The sequence below is a fragment of the Microtus ochrogaster genome, chromosome 5, assembly GCF_000317375.1.
Source record: "Microtus ochrogaster isolate Prairie Vole_2 chromosome 5, MicOch1.0, whole genome shotgun sequence".
Lineage (NCBI taxonomy): Eukaryota > Metazoa > Chordata > Mammalia > Rodentia > Cricetidae > Microtus > Microtus ochrogaster.
Genome location: NC_022012.1, coordinates 31930156 through 31943174, shown reverse-complemented (window position 1 = coordinate 31943174; position 13019 = coordinate 31930156). Strand labels below are relative to the sequence as shown.

At 35.7% G+C, this 13019-nt stretch overlaps 1 protein-coding gene across 1 annotated transcript; it reads right to left on the bottom strand.

The window, feature by feature from the left end:
- Positions 1–3540: 3540 nt before the first annotated feature.
- Positions 3541–4497, bottom strand: LOC102002250 (olfactory receptor 143-like). The gene has a single exon (XM_005347079.2). The coding sequence runs from the start codon at positions 4489–4491 to the stop codon at positions 3541–3543; it is 951 nt and encodes a 316-aa protein (XP_005347136.1). The 5' UTR covers positions 4492–4497.
- Between the last annotated feature and the right edge of the window lie 8522 nt (positions 4498–13019).

The following is a 13019-nucleotide window of genomic DNA, read 5'->3' as shown; positions in this document are numbered from 1 at the left end:
TCCTTAGCGATCAGGGAAATGCAAATCAAAACAACTTTGAGATATCATCTTACACCTGTCAGAATGGCTAAAATAAAATATATCCATTTTTTAAATGAACAGAACATAACAAAAAGAGTAATGATGCTGTATAGAGAAGCGATAGGATTTAAATAAGAATCCATGTTCCCAGAGTGAAATACATATATATATATATATATATATATATATATATATATATATATATGGATATTGCCATTCTTCTTGATTGCCCAGAAGATCCAGAGTGTAGAATCCCTCTACTAACTACATAACAAACATGGACACATCATAAAGAAATCCAGTTGACTGAGCTGGAGGTTCCTCCTTGTTGGCTGTTATTCATACTACCAGAAAATGCAGAATAATCATTTGCAAAAGAAAATTTATTAAGTTTATCTTAGCTATAGATTATGTATGCTGTTATACTGAGCTTCCATAAAAAAGACAATCAGTGATACAATAATTCCACAACTATTTGATTGATGTTTCCTTGGATTACATAATATACTCTACTAAACTAGATTCTTAACTTCTAATCAAAATATGTACCTATTTCTGTACTTAAGCTCTGCATCATGGTTGTGATTAGGCAACAGATTGAAGCTTTTTATTTATTTATTTTATTTATTTATTTACTGTTTCAAACATGATTTTACTTTGTAGCTCAGGTAGTCTGAAAATTCAAGATTCTTGTACCTCTCCCTTTGTAGTACTGGGATTACAAACATACTCTACATTTCGGCTTTATTAGCAGTGTTCTTGCCCACATTTTCTTTCTGTTGTTTTATCTTTGATTTTTGTTTGTTTGTTGCTGTTCACATTGCTTTGCTTCTGAAATAAGATATGTCTGTATCATTCAGCCAGGCCTGGAATTCACTATGTGTGCCAAGCTTACCTTAAAATTGTGATCCTTCTGCCTGCTTTACTTAATTCTTAAATGATGTGCGTGTGACACCATAGTTACGTGTGTGTGTGTGTGTGTGTGTGTGTGTGTGTGCGCGCACGTGTGTTTGTTTACTGTTCTAGGTGGCAATGCAAACCTGAGAGAGTAGAGCCTAAAAATTAGACAGACAAAACTCACATGTAATAGCCAACTATTTTTACAGAGCATCAGGCAATTTATATTGAAGGTTAAAAAGAATCATGTTAATAGGGTGTTCAAAAACAAGGAAAAACTACACATGACAAAACCATGTTTTTTCAATAGAGGCATATGAATAACAGCAGCTAAAATAAACTCACTCCTATCCACTATACCTGGGACAAGCACAAAAGCACATTCCAAGAAAATTCTGTGTTACTGAAGAAATTGTGGTCACAAGACTCTTGGGTTTTTTTTTTTTTTGAGTTTTCTCATAAGCACTCAGAATTCCCATTGCACTACTCTCTTCTCAGACTGTGTTCCAATGTGTTTGTGCATGTATGTGTGTGTTTATGAATTGTTATGTTTATTTTTGCATAGATGAATGAATAAAAAGAAAAAAATATTCTCTATTGGGAAGTGCTAAAACTAAATAAAAGTTTTTTAGCAACAAAATATTATATTTATATAAGGTAGAATACAAAAACATCAGTCGAGGAAGAGACATTTTAAGAATAAAAATGGTAATCTTTAATGCATTAGTTTTTATTTTATTATGAAGCTTTTTTACCGCCCTACCCACATTTTAGCTAACCTTACAAGGAAACAAAATGAAGTATGAATGAAGAATATTGAACAAAAATAAATTCTGAATCAGAAGCCTACATTATTTTTATGTGGTCTGGTTATCATTGAAAAGTAATTGTTCAATTCTATATAACTCTTGATGAAGCTTTAACAACTTTGTTCTGAGATAACTTTCCAAGAATGTGATAATCTTGATAAAATGGAGATAGTGCCCTCCCAGTCAAAGAATGGATTTGTTTGGTTAATTAGGGGGAAAATGAGGAAATTTCTGATGGTTGAAAATTTGAGGTGCATTTAAAATAATCCCATAAACAGAGGGTGCCTAGGTAACATCTATGACACATACAGCACTGTACAACGTCCTTCAGTTTTCTTCAAACTGACTCTCTGAGGTTTTAGAAAAGAAAAGAGAAGTTCTTGCTCTCTATTGCAAATGATTAAGTTGTTTGAGCTGAATCCATGTGTTTTGTGAATTCTGTGAACAGTGATAAATAGTGGCAGGCTCAATTGTGAACTTGCAAATGGCCAAAGAGGGCATTGGGCCAGCTCAAACTGTTGTTACAAACAGTTATGAGCTATCTTGTGGGAGCTGAGAACCAAATCTAGGTCTTCTGTAAGAACTGCTCATGTCTTTACCCGCTTAAACATCTCTATCCCAACACCCATAAATCTCTTCATAAGATACATAACTGTTAGGAAATTATGCTCTGCTTCATTCATTGTATGACCTTACCAAAGTCATACAGTCATTTATTCATTTACATAAAAGATGTGTTGAGAGGTGCAGAGAGACAGAAATAAGAAGTAAAGCTGTCATTTGCTCTTTGGAGTTGAAATCAGAAAGAACAGCTTACATCGACTATATTCTAAAGCCTTAAGCCAGGCAGGTTTTTATTTTTTATTTTTATTTATTTATTTATTTTAATTTTTTGTTTTTTGAGATAGGGTTTCTCCGTAGCTTTTGGTTCCTGTCCTGGAACTAGCTCTTGTAGACCAGGCTGGCCTCGAACTCACAGAGATCCGCCTGTCTCTGCCTCTCGAGTGCTGGCCAGGCAGGTTTTTAATGAGTAAGTTGTCTCCTCATTTTTATTTTTATTTTTTTAAAGCATAGCATCCAGTTGAGGCAATGGGGAAAGTGATTAAACATTACCATGACCATTTGTTCTTTCTTCTGTAGTCAAAAGAACAAAAGGGTCTTAAAAATGGTGTCCTAGACATAGTTGCAGATTCAGGGAAAAGAAAGTAACAATTTCAGTGAAATTCATAACAAATATATATGTGTTTTAATATAAGAACTGATGGATTTGACATAGCATGCAGAGATGTAAGCCTAATGCATACTTAAATAGCTATAAAAAAAACTTACTCCATTAAATTATATACTTTCATCACAGGTTTAGAGCCTAAAGCCAAAATGAAAAACATGCTAAAAAAGATACTGAAAAATTCTTGATACATTGGCAGTGCTGCCACAACCACAATTTTTGCCATCTTTACATTTTTAAAAGTACATCTACAGGTGATATACTGTCAAATCAAAAATACTTCTAAAAATGGTTTCCAAAGTGAGAAATTTATTACAAATAATGCATAGGTGGGATTGTATAGCCAAACAGGGTATTAGTCTTCCATAGATAATAAACAGCAGCTTGAATATAAGTCAATTAAGAGCCAAAACAGACACACAAAGATTTACAATTCATGTTGAGAAGGAAAAACAAAAGATGGATAGAATAAATTATATTGATGACGTAGACATAGGACTGCAAGGGAAAAGAATGGAAGACACATAATGGAAAACATACAGAAAAACAGTGGGGACAGAGCTATAAGAATTGCCACTGACTTAATTAACTTGTGATTCTCTTCAAGGTTTTTTTCACAGCATCTTTGACATCTTTGTTCCGGAGACTGTAAATGAGAGGATTCAGCATGGGCACCAAAAATGTATAAAACACAGAGAAAAATTTGTCCTGGCCCACAGTCTCAGCAGATGATGGCTTGACATAAGCAAGCAACCCAGATCCATAGAAGAGACTGACAGTTATGATGTGAGACCCACAAGTGCCTAAGGCTTTGGACCAACCATTACCTGATGACATATGAATGATATTGAAAAGGATCATAGCATATGAGACTAAGATAATGAGGCTACACAAAATGATACCTGTACCCACCACAGCAGTACTCACTAGTTCATTGACATAAGTGTTACTGCAGGAAATCCGAAGAACAGGGAAGATGTCACACATGTAATGATTAATGATGTTGTTTTTACAAAAGTTAAGCCTAATCATTAAGCCTGTGAGTATCATGGCACTAGAAAATCCTATCAAATATGAACCGAACATCAACAGCCAACAGACCCTGGGCAACATGATAACCTTGTACAGTAAAGGCTTACAGATGGCCACATAACGATCATAGGCCATGACTGTCAGCACATAACTTTCAGAGTTGACAAAAAAGCAGAAGAAAAACAGCTGAGTCATGCATCCTGTATAAGGAATGATATTCTTCTCCAAAATAAAACTCACTAGCATTTTGGGGGTAAAAACAAATGAATAACAAAAATCAATAAAGGACAGATTGAAAAGGAAAAAATACATGGGGGTGTGAAGATGTGAATTCAGGAAGATAAGACTCATCAAGCTCAAATTACCCACCACTATGGCTGTATAGTTCACCAAGAACAGGAAAAACAGGGGCAACTGGAGCTCGGGTTGGTCTGTTAGTCCCATAAGAATAAACTCAGACACTGAGGAGTCATTTTCTGTAGCCATTTGCTTCATGGGTGGCATCTGTAAGAATAGAATGTGATACTACCATGTATTTAGTATTTGACTCCAGAGGGATAAACTGAAATTATTGGTTTATAAACTTGGATTAAGGGAAAACATAACAAGACCCTCAACTATTCATACTGACTTCTGAAGAGCTCCAATTTGATGTTTATCATACCCATAATGCATGTGTCTGTCCAGAAAGCATGCAAACACTCTAATTTTTAATGTAATTCTTTCTTTTTCCTTAGTCTTTAGTTAAAGCTAAAACTGTAAAAGAGCAATACATAAGAACTTTCATGCCATATTCCAAGCTTATATACTTTTGCAATCCAAGGTATATAATCAATACAAATATGATTTTGTGTTTACCTTCATTCACCTGGAGCCCTCTTTCCTTTTGGAGCTCTTAGAGCCTTCCTTTTTTTCTTTCTTTACTGAGAGTTCCAAGTACCCAATAATAAGTAAAGTTATAGACATTAGCAAAAATGTGTAGACGAACTCCTAGAGCAGTAACCCAGAAAATTTTTGCTTGAGAACTTCTTCACAAATTTGTTTTCACACACACAAAATAAAATGCAATCTTATATATGTCTCCAAAGCATTACCTCACTCAAATGGGAAAATTCATTAAAATCATGGATTGTTATTCTCATCTTTATGATTTCCTCCCTGCTGGATTTGTGCCTTGAGGGTGTTAATTAGTGAATTTGTGCTTGCATTCTGTGCCAGAGAACTAACATTGGACCTTTTGAGATTCAATGTTCTCCTCATCTTATGATCTTCCACCAGAGGCCCCTAATTGCTTTGACAGAGTTGTGAGCATTCCTCTTTGTCTTTCTTCTTTCTTTTTTTTTGTTTTGTTTTTTCTTTTTAATATTATCATTATTATTAAAAATTCCCACCTCCTCCCCTCCTCCCATTTCCCTCCCCCTCTCCCCATCTCCCTCCCCCATTCTCTTCCCCCTCCCTCTCCAGCCCAAAGAGCAGTCAGGGTTCCCTGCCCTGTGTGAAGTCCAAGGTCCTCCCCCCTCCATCCAGGTCTAGGAAGGTGAGCATCCAGACTAGGTTCCCACAAAGCCAGTCCATGTGCTTTGTACAACTCTACAAGAAGAGTGTCCAGGGATGTGCTGACTGCCATTTGTAGCTTTCCTCTGGTCATCTCTTTTTGCGATAATGCACATTAGATCAGTGTGCAAAAAAGTACTACAAAAGCTTTGAAAGGAGAGGAACAGTCTCCCAAATCAGGCTGAGTTTATACTCACTCCTCTCCACTCTCTCGCTATGAAGTTCTAGGCTTCTCTGAGGCTTGCTTCTATATAATTATATCTGCATATGTAATCCTATAAAATAGACTTAGTTCAACAGGGCTTGAGTTATGGCCAAATGGTAGTGTTCTTCCTTATGAAAGTCTGTTGGGTTACATAAAACATTCTTTGAATATTTAATAGCAAATATAATTTATAAATAGCATGAAAGGTAGGTCCAAAACCCAAATTTTATATGATATTATTTCCTTTGTCTTGTTTTATATCAAAATTCTTTGTCAAATAATATTTGAAACTTGGTAAGTTCTGTTAATTTTTATAAAAGTATTGCTAAGGCCAAACCACTACTACTTCCCTCCAAACCACTTAAATTTCTAACTCATCTTCCTTCCATCTTTGCATCCTCTTCTTTATTGTCATTAATAACCCCTGAAGCCAGTTAGGGTAGTGCTCAGGAAAAAACAAAGGCAGAGAATGGCAAAGCAAATATGACTGAACGTAAGCATTTGGGAACTCTAGTCCTTTGTAGACCTAGGAAGAGCATGCGGAAATTCTTTGTGCTCTCTCCAACTATTTCATATATATCCAAAGTTGTTCCAAAGTGTAAAGCAGGTAAAACATCTTATAATTAGTTACATTTATCAGTTCCATAGTTTACACATATTTCAAAACCTCAGCTAAATGAGATGTATGATTCTGTCAGATTCAAAATTAATATTTTAATATTAAGCAGTAAAATAAAAAATTAAAAAGCAAATATACATATAAACACACACACACACACACACACACACACACACACACACACACACACACATATATATATATATATATATACCTGTGCCATTTGACTTACAGAGCTTCCAGGAATCTGAACTATGTATGTCTGGATGTCTCCCAGGTAATGTGATACAGCACCAGGATGGGAAAAACTAGTTATTAGGATATACAAACTCAGGTGACTGAAAAGAGATTAAAGGAAGAAAACTAGTGTGAGTTTGTCCAGCTCTATTAAGGGAATTTTTTTCTCTCTTAAAATGAAATAAATGCTGAAATCTCAAAAGGTGCACGTAAAATATTGCTGTAAAGCCTGCACTGCACAGCACAGAGAGGATACCTGGCAGATGAAACTTGGTCCCAGACCCTGGAACCTAGCGAGCAACTGTTTCAGACTCCTCATTTTAGGGGGTATTGCCTAATTTCTAAATAGTTAAGAAGTTTATCTTTATAATAAACAGATTTATTAAGATATAATACATATAAAAGTAACTATTTTAAAGCATAAAATTCAATAGTTTGCTGTAGTATATAATTTTTAAAATTGTATATATATATATATATTTCTATTTTAAAATTCAATAGTTTGCTGTATTATACAATTTTAATATTGTATATATATATTTCTATTTTAAAATTCAATAGTTTGCTGTATTTTATCATTTTAAGAATTGTATATATGTATTTCTATTTTAACATTCACGCTGTTACACATTTTTATAACTTTCCTGTTGTGGAGTGTTAGTTAAATATGTGATACATTTGTTTCTGCTGTGTTACAATTATTTTGCAATTATTTAGTGATGCAAAGATGGGTTGTATTCTTTTATGTTGGCATCTGTTTAACTCCGTGAAGCTGTGTTACTCTACCTATCTAAACACATGATTGGTCTAATACAGATCTTAACAGTCAATAGCTAGACAAGAGAAAGGATAGGCAGGGATGGGAGGCAGAGAGGATAAATAGGAGGAGAATGCCGGGAGCCAGTCCCATAGTGATACAGATCAGAAGCAGTTCCAGTCAGCCCCTGCCACAGTGAGAAGGACACAACCATTTCCTGCACAATTTGCAGAGCATTGGGGGGATGGGTGGGCAGGGAAAATGTAGTCAAACAATGCCAGCAGAATAAAATGGTCTGTGACATTAGTCTGTATAGAGCATGAAGATGCACAAGGGGCACAGAGCATTTTATCCTGATAGAGCTGCTACACCAGTTAAGATGAGGCTTACAGGCTTGCACATACTATGTAACATTTGCTTGATTGATATGCATCTTCAGTCAGTTTATATACAAGTATGTGCACACAGTTTAGACTTAGGCAGCTTTATGATTAAATGAAACACTACAAATAGGAGGAAAACGATGCCACAGAGTGGCTCAGTTGGGCACTTGGTGGTCCCATTGATATATCAGTCATGATTCTATTGCTCCCTTCTGTTCTTTGGACGTATCTGTGGCATTTCTAGGTTTGAAAGTAAAATTATGCTAACTGGTACTGGATAGAGGAGCCTTATTTTTTATTATGGAAGATGTTAGTTTTGTAACATGGTGATTTGGTTGAATACAATAAAGTCCAGTAGTAACTGATCTCCCCTTCCACCTGGATGAAAGAACAGATGATTAAATGTTGATGTTATCACCTTTGAGTATATTCAAATGAGAAACCTTTGGCTGCTGCTTCTCTTTAAGATGATGCTGTGTTTTGATTGTGGTCCGAAGTTCTGAAGCACTACTTGGCAACTCTTTCTTTGGAGATCTCATCATTCAAACATAACAGATTTGATAAAGTGTTGGTAAGGTGAGGTCTGACTTGTCTCCACTAGGTCATATGAACCCAGTGGTTATACGGTTTTGTTTTAGAGGTATTCATTTTTTAAATAATGGCATCTAGATGGCATTCATGGAAGGAATGAATCCTTAGAACTGTGTCACTAAAGAAAGAAAATCCTATCTAAGAGTGTGTTCCTTTACAGATCTGTGTCATACTATCATTTAGGCCCTCTGATAGAAAAGTAGAATCAAGTCTCAAATAACACCTTTTAAATCATATCTTCTAGTATTGTAGATGTAGGACAGTACTGTACCACACCTCTGTGAAAGTAAAATAGCTTGTACCTGCTTTAAGATACATAGTAGAGACTGTGATTTATCAGGGCTGTTCTTAATGATGTTGTCTAGAATGTTTACTTTCCAGAAGATAATTGAGAAGTTAATTTAAAAGAAAAATGGTGCCAGGTACCATAAGAGTAACAGAGCTGTGTTGTTTTCTTGGATTTTGTTTTCTACTATTTTTTAATAGAGTGTGCTGGATGTCCCTACAATTTTGTTCAAATGACTTCAGAACCTGAAAAAGCTGTTGCTGCTATTAATGCATAAAATACTGCTATTATTGGCATATTGCTATTATTTTTGGAAACTTCAGCTGTGCTGTTAACTTTGGAAAAAAAGTATTCAAATTTACCATGTTGAATTGGTATTGTACAGGAATTAACAGCCACATTGTTCTAAAAATTTTGAATTTTTTCCATTTGTACAAGGATAATGCACTGTATTAGATATGTAAGGTATTATTTATGTGGTTTGATTACAAAAACTAATAAAGTATTCTCTAAATAAACAAAAAGAAGTGAGATGTCTTTTTCTACCAAGTAGGTTAGGTCACAGGGATCAAACTCAGACGGTTAACTTTTATGGCAAATGATATTAACTACTAAGCCATTTCTCAGACCTCAGTGACATTGTAAAGATCAAATAAAAAGACAGAAGAATAATATAAACAATTAAGGGCCATCATCAGGAGAATATGTTTGAGGGTTACTTATGTAAACTGTCTTCACTACCCATCTTGTGCTGAGATGCATGTAAAGATAGAAGAAAGATGGCACGAAGAAACCAGAGAAAACACGTTAATTGTCAGGGAGACTTTTTCCTTCAGCAGACAGGAACAAATATGCCCACAGTCAGTCATTAAACAAAGAAAATAAGAAACATTGGAACACTCAATTCTAAATGGGATATCATCATCAAATCCCTCTTTTCAGAGTTTAGGGAATCTAATGGAAGAGGAAGCAGAGAAGGGTATAAATTCCAGAGGGGATGGAGGATACCAGGAGAACAAGGCCCTCTCAATAAGCCAAGCAAATCTGAAGAGAATGAAGCAACTAGCATATGACCTTCACAGATTTGCACCAGCTACTCTTCACAATGTTATGTGACTTCAAGCTTAGCATTTTTATGGGAAACCTGAGTGTGTGAAAGAGGGAGGTTTCTGAGTCTTGTGTCTTCTCTTGGGTTCTTTTCCTTCTATTTGTTAGCCGTATCCAAATTTGATGTGATGTTTTTTGATTTTTTTATTATATTTTATTTTTTATGTTTTGTTGTTATTGTTTAGAAAACTGTTCTTCTCTAATGGCAGACAGAAAGGGAGTGGATCCAGACAGAAGGGTAGGTGGAAAGAACCTTGGAGGAGCAGAGGTAGAGGATACTGTAATAAATATATATTGTTTGAGAAAATCCTCTGAATGTGGATGGCAGTTGTATTGCTGGGGATGGGGAAAATAGAGGCAGTGGGAAGAGGGAAGGGAGTGGGAACTGGGATTGGTATGTATAATTAAAAAGACAGTTTTATAAAAAATAAAAAAAGTTATAAAAAAAAGAAAGAAAATGCTTTGAATGTCATCCACATTCAGAGGACCTAGTTTGGTCCTATGCTGGTTCCCTTCCTGTAAGGCTGGAGTAGGGGTAAAGCCAATGTAAGCTCCTATTAGCTCACTTCAATTGTTTCAGTGAGTATCCCCAACATAGTATTGATCTCTTTGCTCGTATTCTCACTCCTCCCACTCTTTGACTGGCCTTTGGATGCTCAAACTCGTGCTCCATTAAGAACCTCTACACCTGCTTCCATCAGTTGTTCAGTGAAGGTTCTATGATGAAATTTAGAATAGTCAACAATCTGACTACATGCCAAGGTCAGTTCAGGCACCCTCTTCACTATTGCTTAGGATCTTAGCTGGAGTCATCCTTATTTATTTGGGGAATTTCTCTAGTGCCAGGTTCCTTAGTATCACCATAATGGCTCCCTCAATGAAGATATCACTTTCCTTGCTCTCTGACTCTGTCCTTCCCCTATCCTGCCCATCCCATTTCCTCAAGTTCTCCTCCCTGCTCCCCTTCTCTGCTTCCCCCCTCCCTGCCCTCCATCCCCATGCTTTCAATTTTCTCAGGAGATCTTGTCTATTTCCCCTTCCCAGGGGGATCTATATATGTTTCTTTTAGGGTTTTCCCTGTTACTTAGCTTCCCTGGGGTTTTGGACTATAGGCTTGTTATCCTTTGCTTTATAGCTAATAAAATAATCACTTTCCAATAAAGGGGAAATTATGGAAAATGGAATACACTGATTTTCTAACCTTTTAATCTATTAAACACAAGAAAGTTCAAAATGTCTCATATTCATCACTTGTTAAAAATTATTAGTTATATTCAAATTATATATAATCAGGGAATTGATATAAAAATAATTTTGGAAAATTGGAATATATATCTTTTTAGACATAGGGAACCTCCAATTAAAAATATTTCACACATAATACATTTAAGCCTAAGTGTATGTATGCATATACTTATATAGTATCCCATTTGTGCTGACAATGCTCCCCTTAAGAGCCAGAGACTATCTAACAAAAATGCTAGTATAAGGCATGAGAAAACCCATTTTGAATTGTTGGTCAAGTGTGTCCAATAGACTCCAAAATCTACATAGGATGTTGCTGTAGCCCTTTGTTTCTACCCAGAAGTTGAGATTAAGTCAATATTGCTGAAGATACCATAAACTACAGACACAATATATGGAATGATAGATCAGGATTTGATATAAAAACCTACTTCTAAGGATTAGCTTTCAGAGTGACACAAAGTTCCATTTGAATTGCCATGCCAAGGAAGTGAAGCAAACAGTAGTATACTTATCTATGTACCTACAAATAGTAAGAGCTTTTATAACTCATCAAGGAAGCTTTTCTTTGCAATAAATTAAGACCATTACAAAAAACTGAAAGTGATCAAAAAACAGACAACAATTGATAACAGAAAATAATTTATAAATCTACAAAACGACTTCTGCACCTAAGGCTCAGGGAACATCAGGAAAGAACAGGCAGTAAGAAAACCATGAAATCTGTTGGAAGATTATGTCTTCTAGAAATAAGACACCTATAATACTCCAACAACATATATTCCTAAACAAGAACTGAACAAAGAAAACACCACATAAAAAGACATGCTAATGTGTTGGGGCTTTTTTTTGTTTTTGTTTTTTTGTTTTTTCGAGACAGGGTTTCTCTGTAGCTTTGGAGCCTGTCCTGGAACTCCCTTTGTAGACCAGACTGGCCTCGAACTCACAGAGATTCGCCTGCCTCTGCCTCCCGAGTACTGGGATTACAGGCGTGTGCCACCACTGCCCGGCTGACATGCTAATGTGGAAGGGAGACATCTCACAATGTCCCACACCTAGACAAATCTTGACAGTGAAAGAATTAGACTTCACCAGAGTTAAAGTACCTAACTTGTTATTAAATACCAGGTTGTTTATCCTGAATATATTCAAAAATAACAATAAACAGAGAAGAAGGATAGATACCTACATGTACATACACACATTGTGTGTGTAGTGTGTGTGTGTGTGTGTGTGTGTGTGTGTGTGTGTGTGTGTGAGTGTATGTAGACAGAGAGAGATAGAGATACTTGTCAAGCTATGGAAGGACTCTGCTTCAACTTTTATACTAAAGCAAGGGTGTGATGTTATTTCATTCTTCTTCCCAACAGAGTTATGATTTTCTTATAAGTCAGACTCACTTAGTTTTGACCCCTCAGATCCCTTCCTAGGCTGCCATCAGCCAGGATAATTAGTTTGAAATTCCACCTAAACCATCATATCCATCTGGTCTCGGATCAACTGAGATACCTGTGAGAGTTTTGAAAGTCTCTGCTGATGTCTATTCATGAAAGAAAAGAATTTGATCACTGCAGAGGAAGTACCCCAAAGGTTTTACATCCAGTGAAGAATCTACAAACATTTAAATTCATTTGAGTGATAGGTGGTTAAGCAGACACCATTTCATGAGCACCAATACGTTAAACTTCTGAAATTTCTAGCTTCATGTTTTCTTTGACAGTTTAATCCAGAGATATTGCTGTTTTGTTGACAGTACCTATTTTTTGCTCTTCAAAATAATTAAGCTTTTGTCCCAAAATGATTTAATATAATTTTAATAAATTAATGCCAGGTTTTAAAAAGAGTTTTCCAAAGTATATATGTAAAAAATACAGATATATGTGTGAAGAAACAGTAATACAAGAATGGAAAAGAAATATGTGTAGACTCTATGCAAATTTTTTTTCTTTTTCTTTTTCTTTTTTTTTATTGAGAAAAAAAATTTCCGCCTCCTCCCAGCCTCCCACTCCTCCCGCCCTCCCCCCACTCCTCTCCCCCTCCCTCTCAAG

Bases quoted from the DNA above. Each gene is read 5' to 3' on its own strand.
- LOC102002250 (XM_005347079.2), bottom strand. From the start codon at position 4,491: ATGCCACCCATGAAGCAAATGGCTACAGAAAATGACTCCTCAGTGTCT.